The following is a 15,599-nucleotide window of genomic DNA, read 5'->3' as shown; positions in this document are numbered from 1 at the left end:
TAGTTCATTTATGTATGTGTGTGTTTAGTTATGTATTTATGTGTTCATTTAGCTATGTGTGTGTTTAGTTATGTATTTATGTGTTCATTTAGGTATGTGTGTGTTTAGTTATGTCTTTATTTAGCTATGTGTGTGTTTAGTTATGTCTTTATGTGTTCATTTATGTATGTCTGTTTAGTTATGTCTTTATGTGTTCATTTATGTATGTCTGTTTAGTTATGTCTTTATGTGTTCATTTATGTATGTGTGTGTTTAGTTAGGTATGTGTTTATTTAGCTATGTGTGTGTTTAGTTATGTCTTTATGTGTTCATTTATGTATGTCTGTTTAGTTATGTCTTTATGTGTTCATTTATGTATGTGTGTGTTTAGTTAGGTATGTGTTTATTTAGCTATGTGTGTGTTTAGTTATGTATTTATGTGTTCATTTAGCTATGTGTGTGTTCAGTTATGTATTTATGTGTTCATTTAGGTATGTCTGTGTTTAGTTAGGTATGTGTTTATTTAGCTATGTATGTGTTTAGTTATGTATTTATGTGTTCATTTAGCTATGTGTGTGTTTAGTTATGTCTTTATGTATTCATTTATGTATGTGTGTGTTTACTTAGGTATGTGTTTATTTAGCTATGTGTGTGTTTAGTTATGTATTTATGTCTTCATTTAGCTATGTGTGTGTTTTGTTGTGTGTTCATTTAGCTATGTGTGTGTTTAGTTATGTATTTATGTCTTCATTTAGCTATGTGTGTGTTTTGTTGTTCATTTAGCTATGTGTGTGTTTAGTTATGTATTTATGTGTTCATTTAGCTCTGTGTGTGTTTAGCTATGTGTGTGCTTAGTTATGTATTGATGTCTTCATTTAGCTATGTGGGTGTTTATTTAGCTATGTATGTGTTTAGTTATGTATTTATGTGTTCATTTAGCTATGTGTGTGTTTAGTTATGTGTTTATTTAGCTATGTGTGTGCTTAGTTATGTATTGATGTGTTCATTTAGGTATGTGTGTGTTTAGTTATGTGTTCATCTAGCTATGCATGTGTTTAGTTATGTATTTATGTGTTCATTTAGCTATGTGGGTGTTTATTTAGCTATGTGTGTGTTTAGTTATGTCTTTATGTGTGTGTGCTTATGTATGTGTGTGTTTAGTTATGCATTTATGTGTTTATTTATGTATGTGTGTAGTTAGGTTTGTGTGTGTTTAGTTCTGTGTTTATTTAGCTATGTCTGTGTTTAGTTATGTCTTTATGTGTTTATTTAGCTATGTATGTGTTTAGTTACTTGTTTATTTAGGTATGTGTGTGTTTAGTTATGTATTTATATGTTTAGCTATGTGTGTGTGTTTAGTTCTGTGTTTATTTAGCTATGTGTGTGTTTAGTTATGTCTTTATGTGTTTATTTAGGTTTGTGTGTGTTTAGTTATGTTATTTATGTGTTTATTTAGGTTTGTGTGTGTTTAGTTATGTTATTTATGTGTTTATTTAGGTATGTGTGTGTTTAGTTATGTCTTTATGCACGTGTGTGTTCAGTTATGTATTTATTTCTTGATTATTTATTTATCTATTTCTTCATGTCTTTACTTTCAAATTGATTTACTCAAGAAACAGTATAAAAAAATAGGTCTGCAACTTTATTTCTTTTTTTTTTTTTGGCTTTCCTCACTCCAGTGTTAGTTTCTCATCACCTCAAAGGCAAAGATAGTTTTGGTGGGTTTTGTTTTCTCTGATCTGGCAAGAAATCTGTCCCCCCCCTAATTCTTACCCTCTTTGTTGTTGTTGTTGTAAATCCATGTAGAAAATAAATGCAAACTCTTTGTACAAACAAACCAACCCCAATAAACCCAAGAGCAAATAACTTGTACCTCTATAAAAGGGGATTCACTCCCTTTAGTTTTATTCTCATGGCACATACTTTACAGTTTCACAACAGCATATTTAATTCCCATTTAGTTGTTGTTTAAAGCCCACCCCCCACCCCCCAAACGGTGTTGGAAGAATGTGAGTTACCATAGGGCAGCTGAGTCATGCATTAAGCAATTCATGTTCTTTATCAGTCTTTCCAACAGCATCAGGATTGGATAAGGGGTCAAGGTCAGCAAAGAGGCTGAACCAGGCAGTCAGGTCTTTGGGATTCTTTGTGGGTTCTGGAAGAAAAAGAGAAAAGGAAAAGAAAAAGTACAGACTTGTGAAGTATTTGAAAGCAAACCTGAGTGAGGGTTTGCCTGAGGTCACACAAATGCCAGGCAGTTGTTTAATTTATTACTAAGGGCACTCCTGACCAGCCCAGCAGAAGGAGTGATGGCATTTTAAACCACTACAGAGGATGAGGCTTTAGTAAGAAGGGAGGTTTTAAATCTGCCTCTCTTGTGTATTTTGGATGGTGCCTGCCATGAGAAGCACTTTAATGGAAAGTAGGAACAACCCTGCTCTGTCCAGCGTTGTTTCCTGAGGGCTATTTTATTTGTGTGTGCACCTGCATGCCTGCAAATAAAGGCAAGGCAAAGTGAGGGCAAATTTTACTTTCAGCCTCTCTTACAGCACTGAATTCCTTTGCCTAAATCCAGCTCATGTGACTGTTCTGTCCCTCCTGTATAGGACCACACAAGGTCATTACTTATCCGGGATGAAGTTTTAATGGGAAGGTACTGGCTGGAGAGACAAGGAGGGGGAGGGTGTTTGATAGGCAGCCCCAAGTACAGCTTCTAGTATTAGGGTGTAATTTTTGGTACTGGAGTCAGCAATATATTCCAGCAGCAGCTGCTGCACTGCATTTATGTGTCTGTACTGGCACACAGCTTTCACAGAGGTCTCCTGTCCTCCCCTGTTCCAGGCTAAAGCAGTGACAACTCTGGCTGCTACCAAGGTGTATCACCACTCACTCTGGGCTTTGTGGCCCTGTGCTTAACATATCCCACGTTGCTAGTGAAATAAGATGTGCTTGTCCACTCAGAGAGCTAATGCCACACAAAAACATTCTTTGTGACACAAGGAATTGGTGGACTAGGCTCAGCCTGGCATCACTTCCATCTTGGTGTCTGCAGGGCTGAGGTCATCTATCACTTTCACAAGCAGAAGGTAGCTGAAGGCTGCTCCTTTTGCTGGCAAAGGTATCACACTCATTTCCAAACCAGTTTCTGAAACAGCCTCACCCTCTGATTTTCTGTTCAGCTGAGAAATGTCAGTCTTTTAGTTCTGGAATATTTTCCTTCTTCCTCCTTTCTTCTGCACTCAACATCTTTGACATAGCATCTGATTAAGTGAGGCTGCACAGAACAGGCTACAAACCAAGGGGAAAAGACTCAACATGTTCCAGTTCACTTCTCCACGAAACCCTGGTCAAAATCAGCAGGGCTTTGTCTCAGTAGATGGCAAGGACTAAGCACTCTTGGCTCCGTTGCAAGAAGTGAATTAAGTCTCAAATAGATGATTACTGATATGATGCAAGTTATCAGCAAGGTTTGCAATTAGGGCTCCTCTTCCTTACCAGCAGAGTGTATGTCAGCCACAATGTCCTCCTAGAGCTTCAAAACACTCTTTAGCTCAGACAAAGTGCACGCAGATGCTCTTCTGTGTGACTCCACATTAAAGTAGCAAAAGAAACTGTAGTTTCAGCTCCCTCATTACACAGTAAATTACTCTTTTGGCATGCTACTAGCACTGAAGATTATATGCACTAAAAAATATGCATGCACATATCATACACACAACTAAGGCTGAAAGAGAGGAACCCATGAGCGATTCCTGACAGGCAGCTACTACCAACATAGGTTTGTTATTATGCCAGAGCGACTGAGAAGCCTGGACAGGTACAAGAGCCACAGCTGAAAAAGGAAACAAGCAAAGCAGTCTTTTGTTTAGGTATGGATTTAAAGCTTAAATTATCTCTGACAACCTCTTTTCACTCCTTCCTCCCCATTGTCAGGAGAAAGCTAGGAAATAGGACATAAAATTCAGCATCTCTCCTCGTCTTTCCCCCCCTTCCCCATTAGGAAATCAATTCCTCCTGTCTAACACAGCATTGAGAGCTGAATGGGCAGGAGGTTTTGTTGTGAAAATGACTGTATTGAAACATCAGTAGGACATCAAGACAAGACATGAAGTGTATCACCTTTCACGGGCGTCTTGTTAGCATTCACATTCAGGCTGTCTGGTTTCTGCGCTGGCTGCGGTGCAGGCTGTGGGCTCACACTGTGAGCTGCCCATCCTAGAATTGAAGGATACAGCAGCATGAGTGTGAAGAATGCCTTTAACTCCAGCACCCCATTGTCTGGCAGCACAATGCACGCATCAGAGGAGGGAGCAGAATAGGATGGTTGTGGCTGTTTCCTCACACACACACCCCCCACACAAATCAGCAGTCAGATGCTGCAGACAAGCAAAATGTCCTTAAGAGGAGAATAGCTGCGGATCAGTTTCATCATCTCCAGCTTCAGGCCTCTGTACTGTTTTCAAACCTTGAACCTGGTTAAAAAAAATGATTGTTTTTTTCTTGTGCTTGTTCCTTTGACCTGACCACAGTGAGTACTTGTTCACAGAAACTAAACCTGATCGAGTCAAAGAAGGGCATCACTTCTATTTGGGTCAAAAAATAGCACAGATATTAACCATTTTTTCCCCCCTCCATCCTCCTTTATTTTCACACTTCCAAAGATTTTTCATCTCATCAACTACTCAACAAACAGATACCCTAATTTGTCTTCCCCCCCTCCACTTAACTCTGACATGCTTCATTCTGAACAAAATCATTTCCTGCCCAACACTTTAAAGAGTGAAATCCAAGGTGCACTACTTTGAGTTCACTTAAAACCGGGGTTTTAACAGAGCATTTCCTTTGTTCTTCATTTGAAAGGATCTTTCTCAGCAGGGAGAGGGTGACAAAGCAGGAAAAAGTGAAACCAGACAGTTTATCTTATGTGCCTGTTGCACAGCCACACAAGAGTCATGGTAAATGCAGTTCATGAAGGCAGAGGACCGAGGCTGGCAAAAGGAACTAGGAGGTGGGGTACGATGGAAACACACTAGGAAAAAAACAGAGCATTTTTCATCCCTGGCTTCAGACACTGAAAGTTCTTGTGCTCTGTCACATGGAGAGGGCTGGAGGCTGTACTGCTAGTTTCCAGAACATCTCCCTGCAGTGGGGGCTGATCAATAATCCACCCATCTCAGGTGCATCTAGTTCTGCAGCATCACCAGCAGGATTCCACAGGCACTCTTTTCTTTCCCTACAAACTCATGGACACATCATTTTCTACCCTCTTTGTCATAAAATGGCTTAGCTTGTGAGGGATCTGTTCTACAACCTCCCTGCCATGGGCAGGGACACCTCAAAACTAGACTACAACTACCTGAAGGGTGGTTGTGGCCAGGAGGAGGTTGCTCTCTTCTCTCAGGTGGCCAGCACCAGAACAAGAGGACACAGCCTCAGGCTGCGCCAGGGGAAATTTCGGCTCGAGGTGAGGAGAAAGTTCTTCACTGAGAGAGTCATTAGGCACTGGAATGGGCTGCCTGGGGAGGTGGTGGAGTCGTCGTCCCTGGGGCAGTTCAAGGCAAGGTTGGATGTGGCACTTGGTGCCATGGTCTAGCCTTGGGCACTGTGGTAAAGGGTTGGACTTGATGATCTGTGAGGTCTCTTCCAACCTTGGTGATACTGTGATACTGTGATACTGTGATACTGTGATACTTGGCTGCTCAAGGCCTTCTTCTCCTTACCTTTTCCCCCTTTTGAGAGCCCTGTCAGACACTGGTACCCAGAGCCCTGACATCTCTTTGCCCTTCCTCTCCCCAGTTTTTCCTCTTTTGAGAGCCCTGTCAGACACTGGTACCCAGAGCCTTGACATCTCTTTGCCCTTCCTCTCCCCAGTTTTTCCCCTTTTGAGTGCCCTGTCAAACACTGGTACCCAGTGCCCTGACATCTCTTTGCCCTTCCTCTCCCCAGTTTTCCCCCTTTTGAGAGCCCTGTCAAACACTGGTACCCAGAGCCCTGACATCTCTTTGCCCTTCCTCTCCCCAGTTTCTCCCCTTTTGAGAGCCTTGTCAAACACTGATACCCCCCAGTACTCTGATACCTCTTTGCCCTTCCTCTCCCCAGTTTTCCCCCTTTTGAGAGCCCTGTCAGACACTGATACCCCCCAGTACTCTGATACCTCTTTGCCCTTCCTCTCCCCATTCTTCCCCCTTTTGAGAGCCCTGTCAAACACTGGTCCCCAGTGCCCTGACAGTTCCTGTAACAGCCAGGTAAGTCACATAAACCCTTCCTCTCTCTAACAGTTTATTGTCATTACTCTCTGACCTCATCTTGACTACAAAAGCTCTGAAGCCAGAGCTGTGTTATTAAAAAGAGACAAGAAGAGTGTTTCTATACAATGCCAAGAATTAGGAAGGAAACCTAAAGCCACAAACATCCTCTGTGTTGCTCAGGAAACAAACCAAAACCTATCAATGTCTGGGTGCAGAGCGCTCACAGATACTTATTCTAGGAAGAAAAGGCTGATTGAGTTAGCCTGTGTGACCCCTGAAAGTGAGACTTTACAGCTCAATCTCTCAAATAAGCAAATCTGAATCATAAACAATGGAAAGCATGGCATAAATGCTGCAGGCTGGCATTTTGTCAGGCTGTGTTACAGAGGAGAAGGGCAGAGGACATTGCAGACACCTACTGAGACCATTAATGCTTTGGGGGTTTGTAGCTATAGCACCAGAAAGTGATTTTATATGTCAGTGGATAAATCAAGCAGCTTAAGCAAATAGGGCCAAATCCTGATTTCATGGAAATGAGTGGGAGGGCTGCCTGGAAACTCTCTGTGCAAGTCCCAGTGACTTCAGTGAGCTCAGGAGTTGGCTCCCTTAGACCTCACTGGTGCTTGGTTACGCTGCTGTGTCTGACTGGCAAACCACAGAGTGAACACCACAGGTCAGTTCACAGAATCATAGAATCAAGCAGGTTGGAAGAGACCTCCAAGCTCATCCAGCCCAACCTTTCACCCAACCCTGTCCAATCAACCAGACCATGGCACTAAGTGCCTCATCCAGCCTCCTCTTGAACAATTCCACCACCTCCCTGGGCAGCCCATTCCAATGCCAATCACTCTCTCTGCCAACAACTTCATCCTAACATCCAGCCTGGGCCTCCCCTGGCACATCTCGAGACTGTGTCCTCTCGTTCTGTTGCTGGTTGCCTGGGAGTTAAATCCTTGGAGCCTTTCTTTTGAGTCTCTGGATGAGGCTTGGTTAAGTGGCATGGCCCTGAGAGGTGCTGTGGTCTGCTTTTCTGTTCACTGGAATGCAGGTGGCTCAAGCACCACTTGGGGAACAGAAAGAACCTAACAACAGCTACAAAAACATCCAAGTGAAACGTGTGAGGCTTGGGTAATGAACTCACTCACCTCTGACAGGCTGACACAGAATCTTTATGGAACACTTTCATGTGTTCAGTGGCCACTCACAGTGAGCTGCAGAGAACCACTCTGCCTTGCAAATAACCAAACTGCAGCCTATCATTTTGCAAGCAGTTGTTGGTCATAAGCCTGTCCTGGTTTGCCTGCCCACAGGATGGCTTTGTTACGTGACTAGACAAAAGAGTATTGCCAAGGCAGTGAGGCAGCCAAAGAGCTTCCTTTTTCAGCTGGCATCTCCAAATGTTACCACAGTGAAATGGAGGAAGGGAAATAGTGAGCTGCACATTTCCTTTTCCAACTGGAATATGGAGGGGAGACAAAGAGGAGCCCTTAGTGGTAGCACAGAATCACAGAAACATCCGGATTGGAAAAGCCTCTCAGGATGGCCAAGTCCAACCCATATACTCTAAATCTATGCACCCTAAACCATAGCCCCAAGCACCACATCCAAACCACCCTCAAACACATCCAGGCTGGGTGACTCCACCACCTCCCTGGGCAGCTCATTCCAGTCCCTGACCACTCTTGCTGGGAAAACTTTTTCCTAATGTCCAATCTAAACCTCCCCAGCCTCAGCTTGAGGCCATTCCTCCTTGCTCTGCCTCCAATTCCCTGTGAGCAGAGCCCAGCAGCAGCCTCTCCACAATGTCCTGCCAGGTAGCTGTAGACAGCAATGAGCTCTCCCCTCAGCCTCCTTTGTTTCATACTACCCATCCCCAGCTCACTCAGTCACTCCTCATCAGATTTATTGTCCAGGCCCTTTCCCAGCTTGGTTGCCCTTCTCTCCACTCACTCCAGCACCTCCACACCCCTCCTGTAATGAGGTGCCCAAAACTGAACACAACACTCAAGGTGTGGCCTCACCAGTGCCATGTACAAGGGGACAATCACCTCCCTGCTCCTGCTGGCCACAGCATTAATTCTACAAGCCAGGATGCCATTGCATGAATAAGCAAAGGAGGCCATAAACATCAGGATGGAGAAAGATCTCTCTGAAACCATGGAAGGGAAAGCAAACTACTGAGCTATAACCTGAAGGAGGATCCAAAAAGCTTGCTGAGAGCATGTTTTGTTTCTACACACACACATTTATATGTATTTTAAAGCAGCACCTGGTAATCTTAGAGCAATTCAAAGTCCCATTGTGCTAGAGCCTGCCTATAAATACAGCCAGAGACCACTCCGAGCTGGGAATTCCTGACTGTAACAGTTTATAACCTGCACAACATTGTGCCTGGTTTACAGATTAAGATCTAAGGCAGGGAGAAAACAAAGCCCCAAAGATTTATGAGCATGCTTAACATAAAATAAGTAAGTAAATCCCACTGAAGTTAATAGAAAAGCTAATGTGCTTAAGGTTGAGCATGTGAGTTGTAAGAATCTTTATGGTCTCAAGGCCAAAATTCACACAGGAAGCATGCAGCGTGGAGGCTCCAGTGTAGCACCTCACACTGATTAATTATTAAGCAATCCTACCAATTAGGGAGAGGGGGGAAGAAAAAAAGGTGTAGGAGATGTAGAAAAATCCATAGTTGATATATTCTAATAGTTCCAACTTGTATGTTGAGCTGAGTTTATGTTGCAGTTAGTATATAATTAGAGACTGCCTAGAGCTGGGTGCTAGGTTGGACTGGATGAGCTTGGAGGTCTCTTCCAACTTGCTTGATTCTATGATATAGGCTCATATATTTATATATGCATATATAAAGTCTCTATTCCCAAATTTCTTGGATCAAATTATGAAAGAAGTGTTGTGAAGGATAATGAAATGCAGTTTAAGGCTAAAGCTGAGATTCCACAGGAGCTAAAGCAGAATTCCACCCTCTGGGAAAAATAGAAAGGCAAAAAAGAATCCTCAGAAAGGAAACCAGCCTATGGAAGTTAGCTTAGATAATGCCTTTTGCTTAGCAACTAGGGTCAGCTGCTTAGCCTGAAGGATTTGAATGGGGCCTGCAAGAAAGCTGGGAAAGGGCTTTTTACAAGGGCTTGAAGTGATAGGGCAAGGGGGAATAGTTTGAAGCTTGAGCAGGGTAGATTTAGATTGGATGTCAGGAAGAAATTCTTGACAGTGAGGGTGGATAAGACACTGGAAGAGGCTGCCCAGGGTGGTTGTGGGTGCCCCTGTTCAAGGGCACAGTCTCAAGCTGTGCCTGGGGAGGTCTAGGCTGGATGTTAGGAGGAAGTTGTTGTCAGAGAAAGTGATTGGCATTGGAACGGGCTGCCCAGGGAGGTGGTGGAGTCACCATCCCTAAACGTGTTGAAACAAAGCCTGGATGGGACACTTAGTGCCATGGTCTTCAGGATGGAAATGGTCTGCTGGTCTTTGCCAGATCACTCTTCCCCAAATGACTTGGGGCAGAGCCCAAGAGGGGATAAGGTCCTCCTCCAGCTTAAAAAAGCTTAGGTGAAATTTAACAAGAGTGTGAGGAGGGCAAAAGTAGTTGCTGTTGGTTGGTTACCACCAGCCTGTCATCCTCCCTGCCTTCATCAAGGCCAATACAGCAGCAGGAAAGCTCTGCCCTAATTCCCCTCTTTCCTGTCCTCTCACCTCCCCAGCAGCAGCTTAGAAAACCTAAGATAATGAAGTGCACAGAAGGAAAGAGAGAGAAAGATAGCAGGTGAGCATCAGTGGAGAACCAACCTACAACAGGTATCACAGAATCACAGAATGGTAGGGCTTGGAAGGGACCTCAAAAGATCATCCAGAGCACCTGGGCTCTGCTGGAGTCTCCTCCCACCCCAGCTGTAGCCACTTTGCCCACTCCCCTTTATAATGAGCCCCAGGGCGAGCAAGCCCCAAGCTTGCCCATCTGGGCAGAGGGATCCTCCTCCCACCAGCACGGGTGAGTGCTCCTGCTCCACAGGGTACACGCTGGGTGAGTGGTGAAGGGATTCTCAAAGGCCGGGGGGCCTGGTGGCCCCCCGGTTCGCTAGGGCAGAGACTTGATCCTACTGACGGCATCATCCACGGGTGCTGGGTGTGAGTCCTCCTTTGGGCTGAGCTCCGCTGGGCTGCGCGCTTCAGGCTTTGGCAGGGGTGCTGAAAGGTGGTGGTAGAGAAGGAGCAATTTAGGCAGGGTGAGGGTGGCAGAGCAGGGGCTGCCTGGGCAAGGGGAGGGTGGCAGAGCAGGGGCTGCCTGGGCAAGGGGAGGGTGTCAGAGCAGGGGCTGCTCCTTCTTGTGACTTTCCAGGATCTGAAGGGAGCCTACAAAAAAAGCTGGGGAGGGACTTTTCAGGATATCAGGGAGTGACAGGACTGGGGGAATGGAGCAAATCTGGAGGTGGGGAGGTTCAGACTGGACATTAAGAGGAAGTTCTTCAGCATGAGAGTAGTGAGAGGCTGGAATGGGTTGCCCAGGGAGGTGGTTGAGGCCCCATCCCTGGAAGTGTTTAAGGTCAGGCTGGATGAGTCTGTTAGGAGCCTGCTATAGGGTAGGGTGTACCTGCCCGTGGCAGGGGGTTGGAACTGGCTGATCCTTGTGGTCCCTTCCAACCCTGACTGATTCTATGAGCTGACCCTTCAGGCTCCTCTGCTCCAAGCTAAAGAGGCCCCATCTCCCTCAGGCCCTCCTCAGAAGGGAGATGTTCCACTCCATCCTGCAGAACCCCACCTGTATGGTTGCTGGGATGAGAGAAGCCATTCTACCATACCCACATCCCTACACAGAACTGTATGGGATGCCTTGGTAAAAAAAAAAACAACAAGTGAGTGCAATTGGTTTTCACCAAGTTGTTCAAAAATAGCATTCCCAGACAAAATAGAGTAATCATCTTTGGTTCCTTGGCCCCTCAGCAGAGACAGAAGTTGTGATTTAAACAGTAAAACCCACTCAAACAGATTGGCTCTTACAGGAAGGAAAAAATAAACCTCAAAAGCACACAGATTATTTTGGGAAGCTCAATGAAAACCTTCAAGACAGCAATTTTGACTTCAGATTTCAGGGTACTTCATTCACAAACACTGGACAAGCAGGGCTAGAAAAAAACAGCCTGAACAGAAAACCAGCTTGCTTGAACTCCAGGGTGCCTGCAGCTATGGCCCAATATAAAGTGCCCCCACCTAGGTCTAAAACCTAACCCCAGAAAGCTAACAGAACAAGATGAGCTCTTACCATGTAAAGAGGACTGCAAATCATTCATGTTTTGGTCTAAGAGCTGTGAGGGCAAATAGCCTGATGGTGTGGGTGCCACAGATGATGAAGGGTTCTCCACATCTCCAGCTGCAGAGCTTGTGGTGTGATCAGAAAGAGCGACCTGCCCGAACACTGCTGTCCACTCCTTGCTGAACTCCCCTTCGTCCAGGGAGGAAGCGTTGAGGATCTCGTTCAGTAACACCATCTCATCCTTATCACCAGGTTCTGCCTCCAGGGACCTCCCAAAGGGATCCTTTGAAGCTGTCTCAGGTCAGGAGAAATCATTTAGTCAAATAAAGAAAAGAAGGAACCTCTTAAAAATAGCCACTCTGGGGTTTAGATGTTAAATGAGAAGGAATAATTTTGCTTGCTAGTTTGCTCTTTCAGACCCAATCCTCCTGGGCAATCTGAGCTCATAACTCCTTGGTCATCTTAGGTAACCTCACTGCTCTTAAGATTAATTTCTGATTAAAAAGCAATACTACAAGCATGCAGTAAAAAAATCTATTTAGCACCACATCAAAATCATTGCTCTGCTCTCTTCAGACCCCACCTGGAGTCCTGTGTGCAGTTCTGGAGCCCCAACACAAGAAGGACATGGAACTGTTTGAGCCAGTCCAGAGGAGGCCACCAAGATGCTCAGAGGGCTGCAGCAGCTCTGCTATGAGGACAGGCTGAGAGAATTGGGGCTCTGCAGCCTGGAGAAGAAAAGGCTTTGAGGAGACCTTGGAGTGGCCTTTCAGGATCTGAAGTGGGCTACAGGAAGGCTGGGGAGGGACTACTGACAAGGTCTGGTAATGACAGGGTGAGGAGGGATGGGTGTGAATGAGATTGAAACTGGATGTTAGGAAGAAGTTGTTTGCTGTGAGGGTGGTGAGACACTGGCACAGGTTGCCCAGGGAGGTTGTGGAGCACAGAATCACCCAATGTGATCTTTGGCTGAGTCTAGTCTGGGTGATTTCATAGGAGTGTGTGTGTGGGGGGGGGGGTGGGTAACACCCAAACCATCACACTAACTTTGAGCCATCTCATTTTATCCCCAGTGAGGTTTACTTCATATTATAACATCAGCAATAGTGTCTCTGCCTGTGTACAAAGCTGAGTTTCCTTCAACACTGTTTAAGTACTGAAGGTAAGTAATTTCATTCAGCCTTCCAGACTGTGAAAACAAGAGAGATTTAAGAGTAAAACAACAGAGAGAGACACACACACACAATGGTTCATACCCTTTTCTTCAGGCTGCAGGTCTAATAAGTCATCTATGGCACCTAAAAGCAAAACCAACAAGAAGAAAGGATTACAATGAAATAAAAGGGAAGGCAACAAAGGAAGATCTGCAGTGCACTGGCAATCACTATGGATTCAGCTAAAGACAGCTTGCTTCTGTCTCTTCACCTGAGTTAGATACTCTCTGCATAGTGAGAGAGTGCATAAAGAGTTCTGCTTCTGGTTATACTTTCCTTGTAATGTGGAGAGGACACCCTTGCCACTGTTGGCTGTAAGCAAGGTCCATAACCATAGAGTCATAGAATCAAGCAGGTTGGAAGAGACCTCCAAGCTCACCCAGTCCAAGCTCACACCCAGCCCTAGCCAATCAACCAGAGCATGGCACTAAGCACCTCACCATGTCAAACTGCACAAGACTCTGCTTACAATGTCATCAGAAGATGCAACTGTTGTCTGCCTTCATGTTTACAATGGGCCTGGTCAAACACCCAAGATACAAAAGGTTTCTGAGATGAGGCAAATTTCTGGTGTGTAACCTGTAGGAGTGAACCTTCCTTTGAATCCCTGCCTGGCTACACCAGTCTAGCTCCAGGCTGGGTTCAGCCAGCTAAGGCAACTGCAAGGATCAGACAGGTCTGTGCTGCCCTTCAGGAGCAGAGACACATCTTCTAGAAGTTTGTACTCAGGTCAGGAGAGACAGAGTACAAAAGTGCCAGGGCCTCCTTCACAGAGAGAGTGATTTCCCATTGGAATGGGCTGCCCAGGGAGGTGGTGGAGTCACTGTTCCTGGAGGTCTTCAAGAAAAGCCTGGATGAGGCACTTAGTGCCATGGTCTGGTTGACTGGCTAGGGCTGGGTGCTAGGTTGGACTGGATGAGCTTGGAGGTCTCTTCCAACCTGCTTGATTCTATGAATCATTTCCCTTGACAGGGAAGAGGGACCTGGACAGGCTGCAGAGGTGCACCCAGGTCAACCTCATGACATTCAACAAGACCAAGTGTAAGGTCCTGCACCCGAGTGGGTGCAATCCCAAGCACGACTCCAGGCTGGGTGGGGAATGGCTGAGAGCAGCCCTGAGGAAAAGGACCTGACTCTGTGCTCTTGACACTCGCTCTTTACATCTTCATAAGCATTAACAAGTTCATCCCTCAGGCTCCTCCTCTCCAAGCAGCAGAGCCCCAGCTCCCTCAGGCTCTCCTTGTAAGAGAGATGTTCCATTCCCTTACTTCAGTACATGCAGGGTACTTTTAAGAGAAAACAATAACTCTTAGCACTGGCACAGCCCTACTGGTGCATGGAGATGGAAACATTTAGCAGGGCAGGCAGAAGTACTCCAAAATAGCTCAGTTCCTTTGAGGGGTGATGGAGAAAGAGACAGAACAAGGCATTTATATTATGGATGATGGTGAAACATTTTGCAGCCCATAAGTAACTGGGATTCTAGAAAACATCTGCTCTGAAAATACAGATCAGGCTTTGTGTCCAAGAATATTAAACTATCTCACCACAAGCAGAGCTGATCTAATTAACTACAAAAATGGGTGAAACTGCACAACTCTGGGCAAGCCCTAATAATGTGTCAGCATTCCAAGAAGCACCCAAACCACAACACTTGTTAGGGACTCAAGTAATGGCAGGGAACTAAGAGCTAGCAGCTCAGCATTATTCCATCACCTGAACCCTGCTCGGTATGGGATGCAGCAACAGAGCATAATAAATGCTCCTCTAATAAAAGGGTGCTTTTATGGAAAGCAGACCTAGCTAAAAACCCCAACTAATTTCATCCTTTGACAAAGCCAGGAGCTTTATTTGGTGAAGATATTTGTTTAGAAACAACTTGACTTTGCACTACACAGCCTTCCAGCTAAAATGTTAACTCTGCATATTACCTATAATGAACATATTGAACGAATTAGGAACATGACAACTAACAGATGTCAAAACAAAAACCCCAACCCCACCCCAGTTGTTAGAGGAGAAATAATTGCAAAGTAGAAGTGTTTCTAGTTTAGATCTGCAAGGTTTGGTGTTATATCCACGGCTGTTCAATGGCTTTAAGAGTCATCTGGAAGTAAAGACAAAAGCACTCTTGGAAAACCATGTGCAAACAGCTACCAGCCTAACAGGGGTGGTCACTCAAGCTAATCTTTCAGTTTTTGGGGGTCAGAGATGGAAGAATTTAATGTCACTAAGTTGTAAGCTCTATCTCTGAAAATAAGGAATCTAAAGCCATGCTGTGGAAAGGAAGAATGAGCCTGGAAAGCTGTGACCAAAAGGAACTCAATTGTGGTAAGCAGCACATTCAAATATGAGCTTCTAACTGGATGCTGCAACAAAGGAGATCTCCTTCTTGGATACAGACAGGAATGAGATTGTACCTTCTACAAACACAACAGGAAACACCAACATCACCAATGTCCAATTGTATGTATATGTATCTCTATCTCTCTCTCACATATTAAAAGGGATGTTGTAAAGTGGAGTGGAGAGAAAAAAACATCAAAAAGAAAGGAGATGTTTCCAAGACATTCATTTGGTTAGTCCATTGAAACAAAGATTTGACAGGAGGCTTGGTTATAATGTGGCACCTTCAAAGTATCTTCATGGAGGATAAAAGAAAATGAGAAAGAGGGAGGGAAGGAAGGAAGGGGGAGGAAAAGAAGAAAGAAAAAAGAAGAAAGAAAGAAAGAAAGAAAGAGAGGAAGAAAGAAAGAGAAGGAAAGAAGGAAAGGAAGGAAGGAAGGAAGATGGATGATTCTCTACTCATTTAGGAGAAGAATATATAAGCCATGGCATTATTTAGGCTGAAGGACATTTGGGGTCAACTTATCCCTTGTTAGAGTCAGCTATGAAGTT

At 44.7% G+C, this 15,599-nt stretch overlaps 1 protein-coding gene across 1 annotated transcript in view; it reads right to left on the bottom strand.

Moving 5' to 3' along the window:
- Positions 1–591: 591 nt before the first annotated feature.
- ICA1 (islet cell autoantigen 1) overlaps positions 592–15,599 on the bottom strand; it is a 61,916-nt gene continuing 46,908 nt past the window's right edge. Inside the window, exons 11-14 of the mRNA XM_064166829.1 lie at positions 12,744–12,785; positions 11,497–11,778; positions 4,099–4,194; positions 592–2,134 (exon numbers count right to left, since the gene is read on the bottom strand). Of these exons, the coding sequence (XP_064022899.1) occupies positions 2,013–2,134; positions 4,099–4,194; positions 11,497–11,778; positions 12,744–12,785 (542 nt within the window). The 3' untranslated portion in view covers positions 592–2,012. The remainder of the gene's footprint in view (positions 2,135–4,098; positions 4,195–11,496; positions 11,779–12,743; positions 12,786–15,599) is intronic.

Source organism: Pogoniulus pusillus, chromosome 28 (assembly GCF_015220805.1).
Source record: "Pogoniulus pusillus isolate bPogPus1 chromosome 28, bPogPus1.pri, whole genome shotgun sequence".
Classification (NCBI taxonomy): domain Eukaryota; kingdom Metazoa; phylum Chordata; class Aves; order Piciformes; family Lybiidae; genus Pogoniulus; species Pogoniulus pusillus.
The sequence above is the reverse complement of the archived record's forward strand: the minus strand, read 5'-3'. Positions and strand labels throughout refer to the sequence as shown.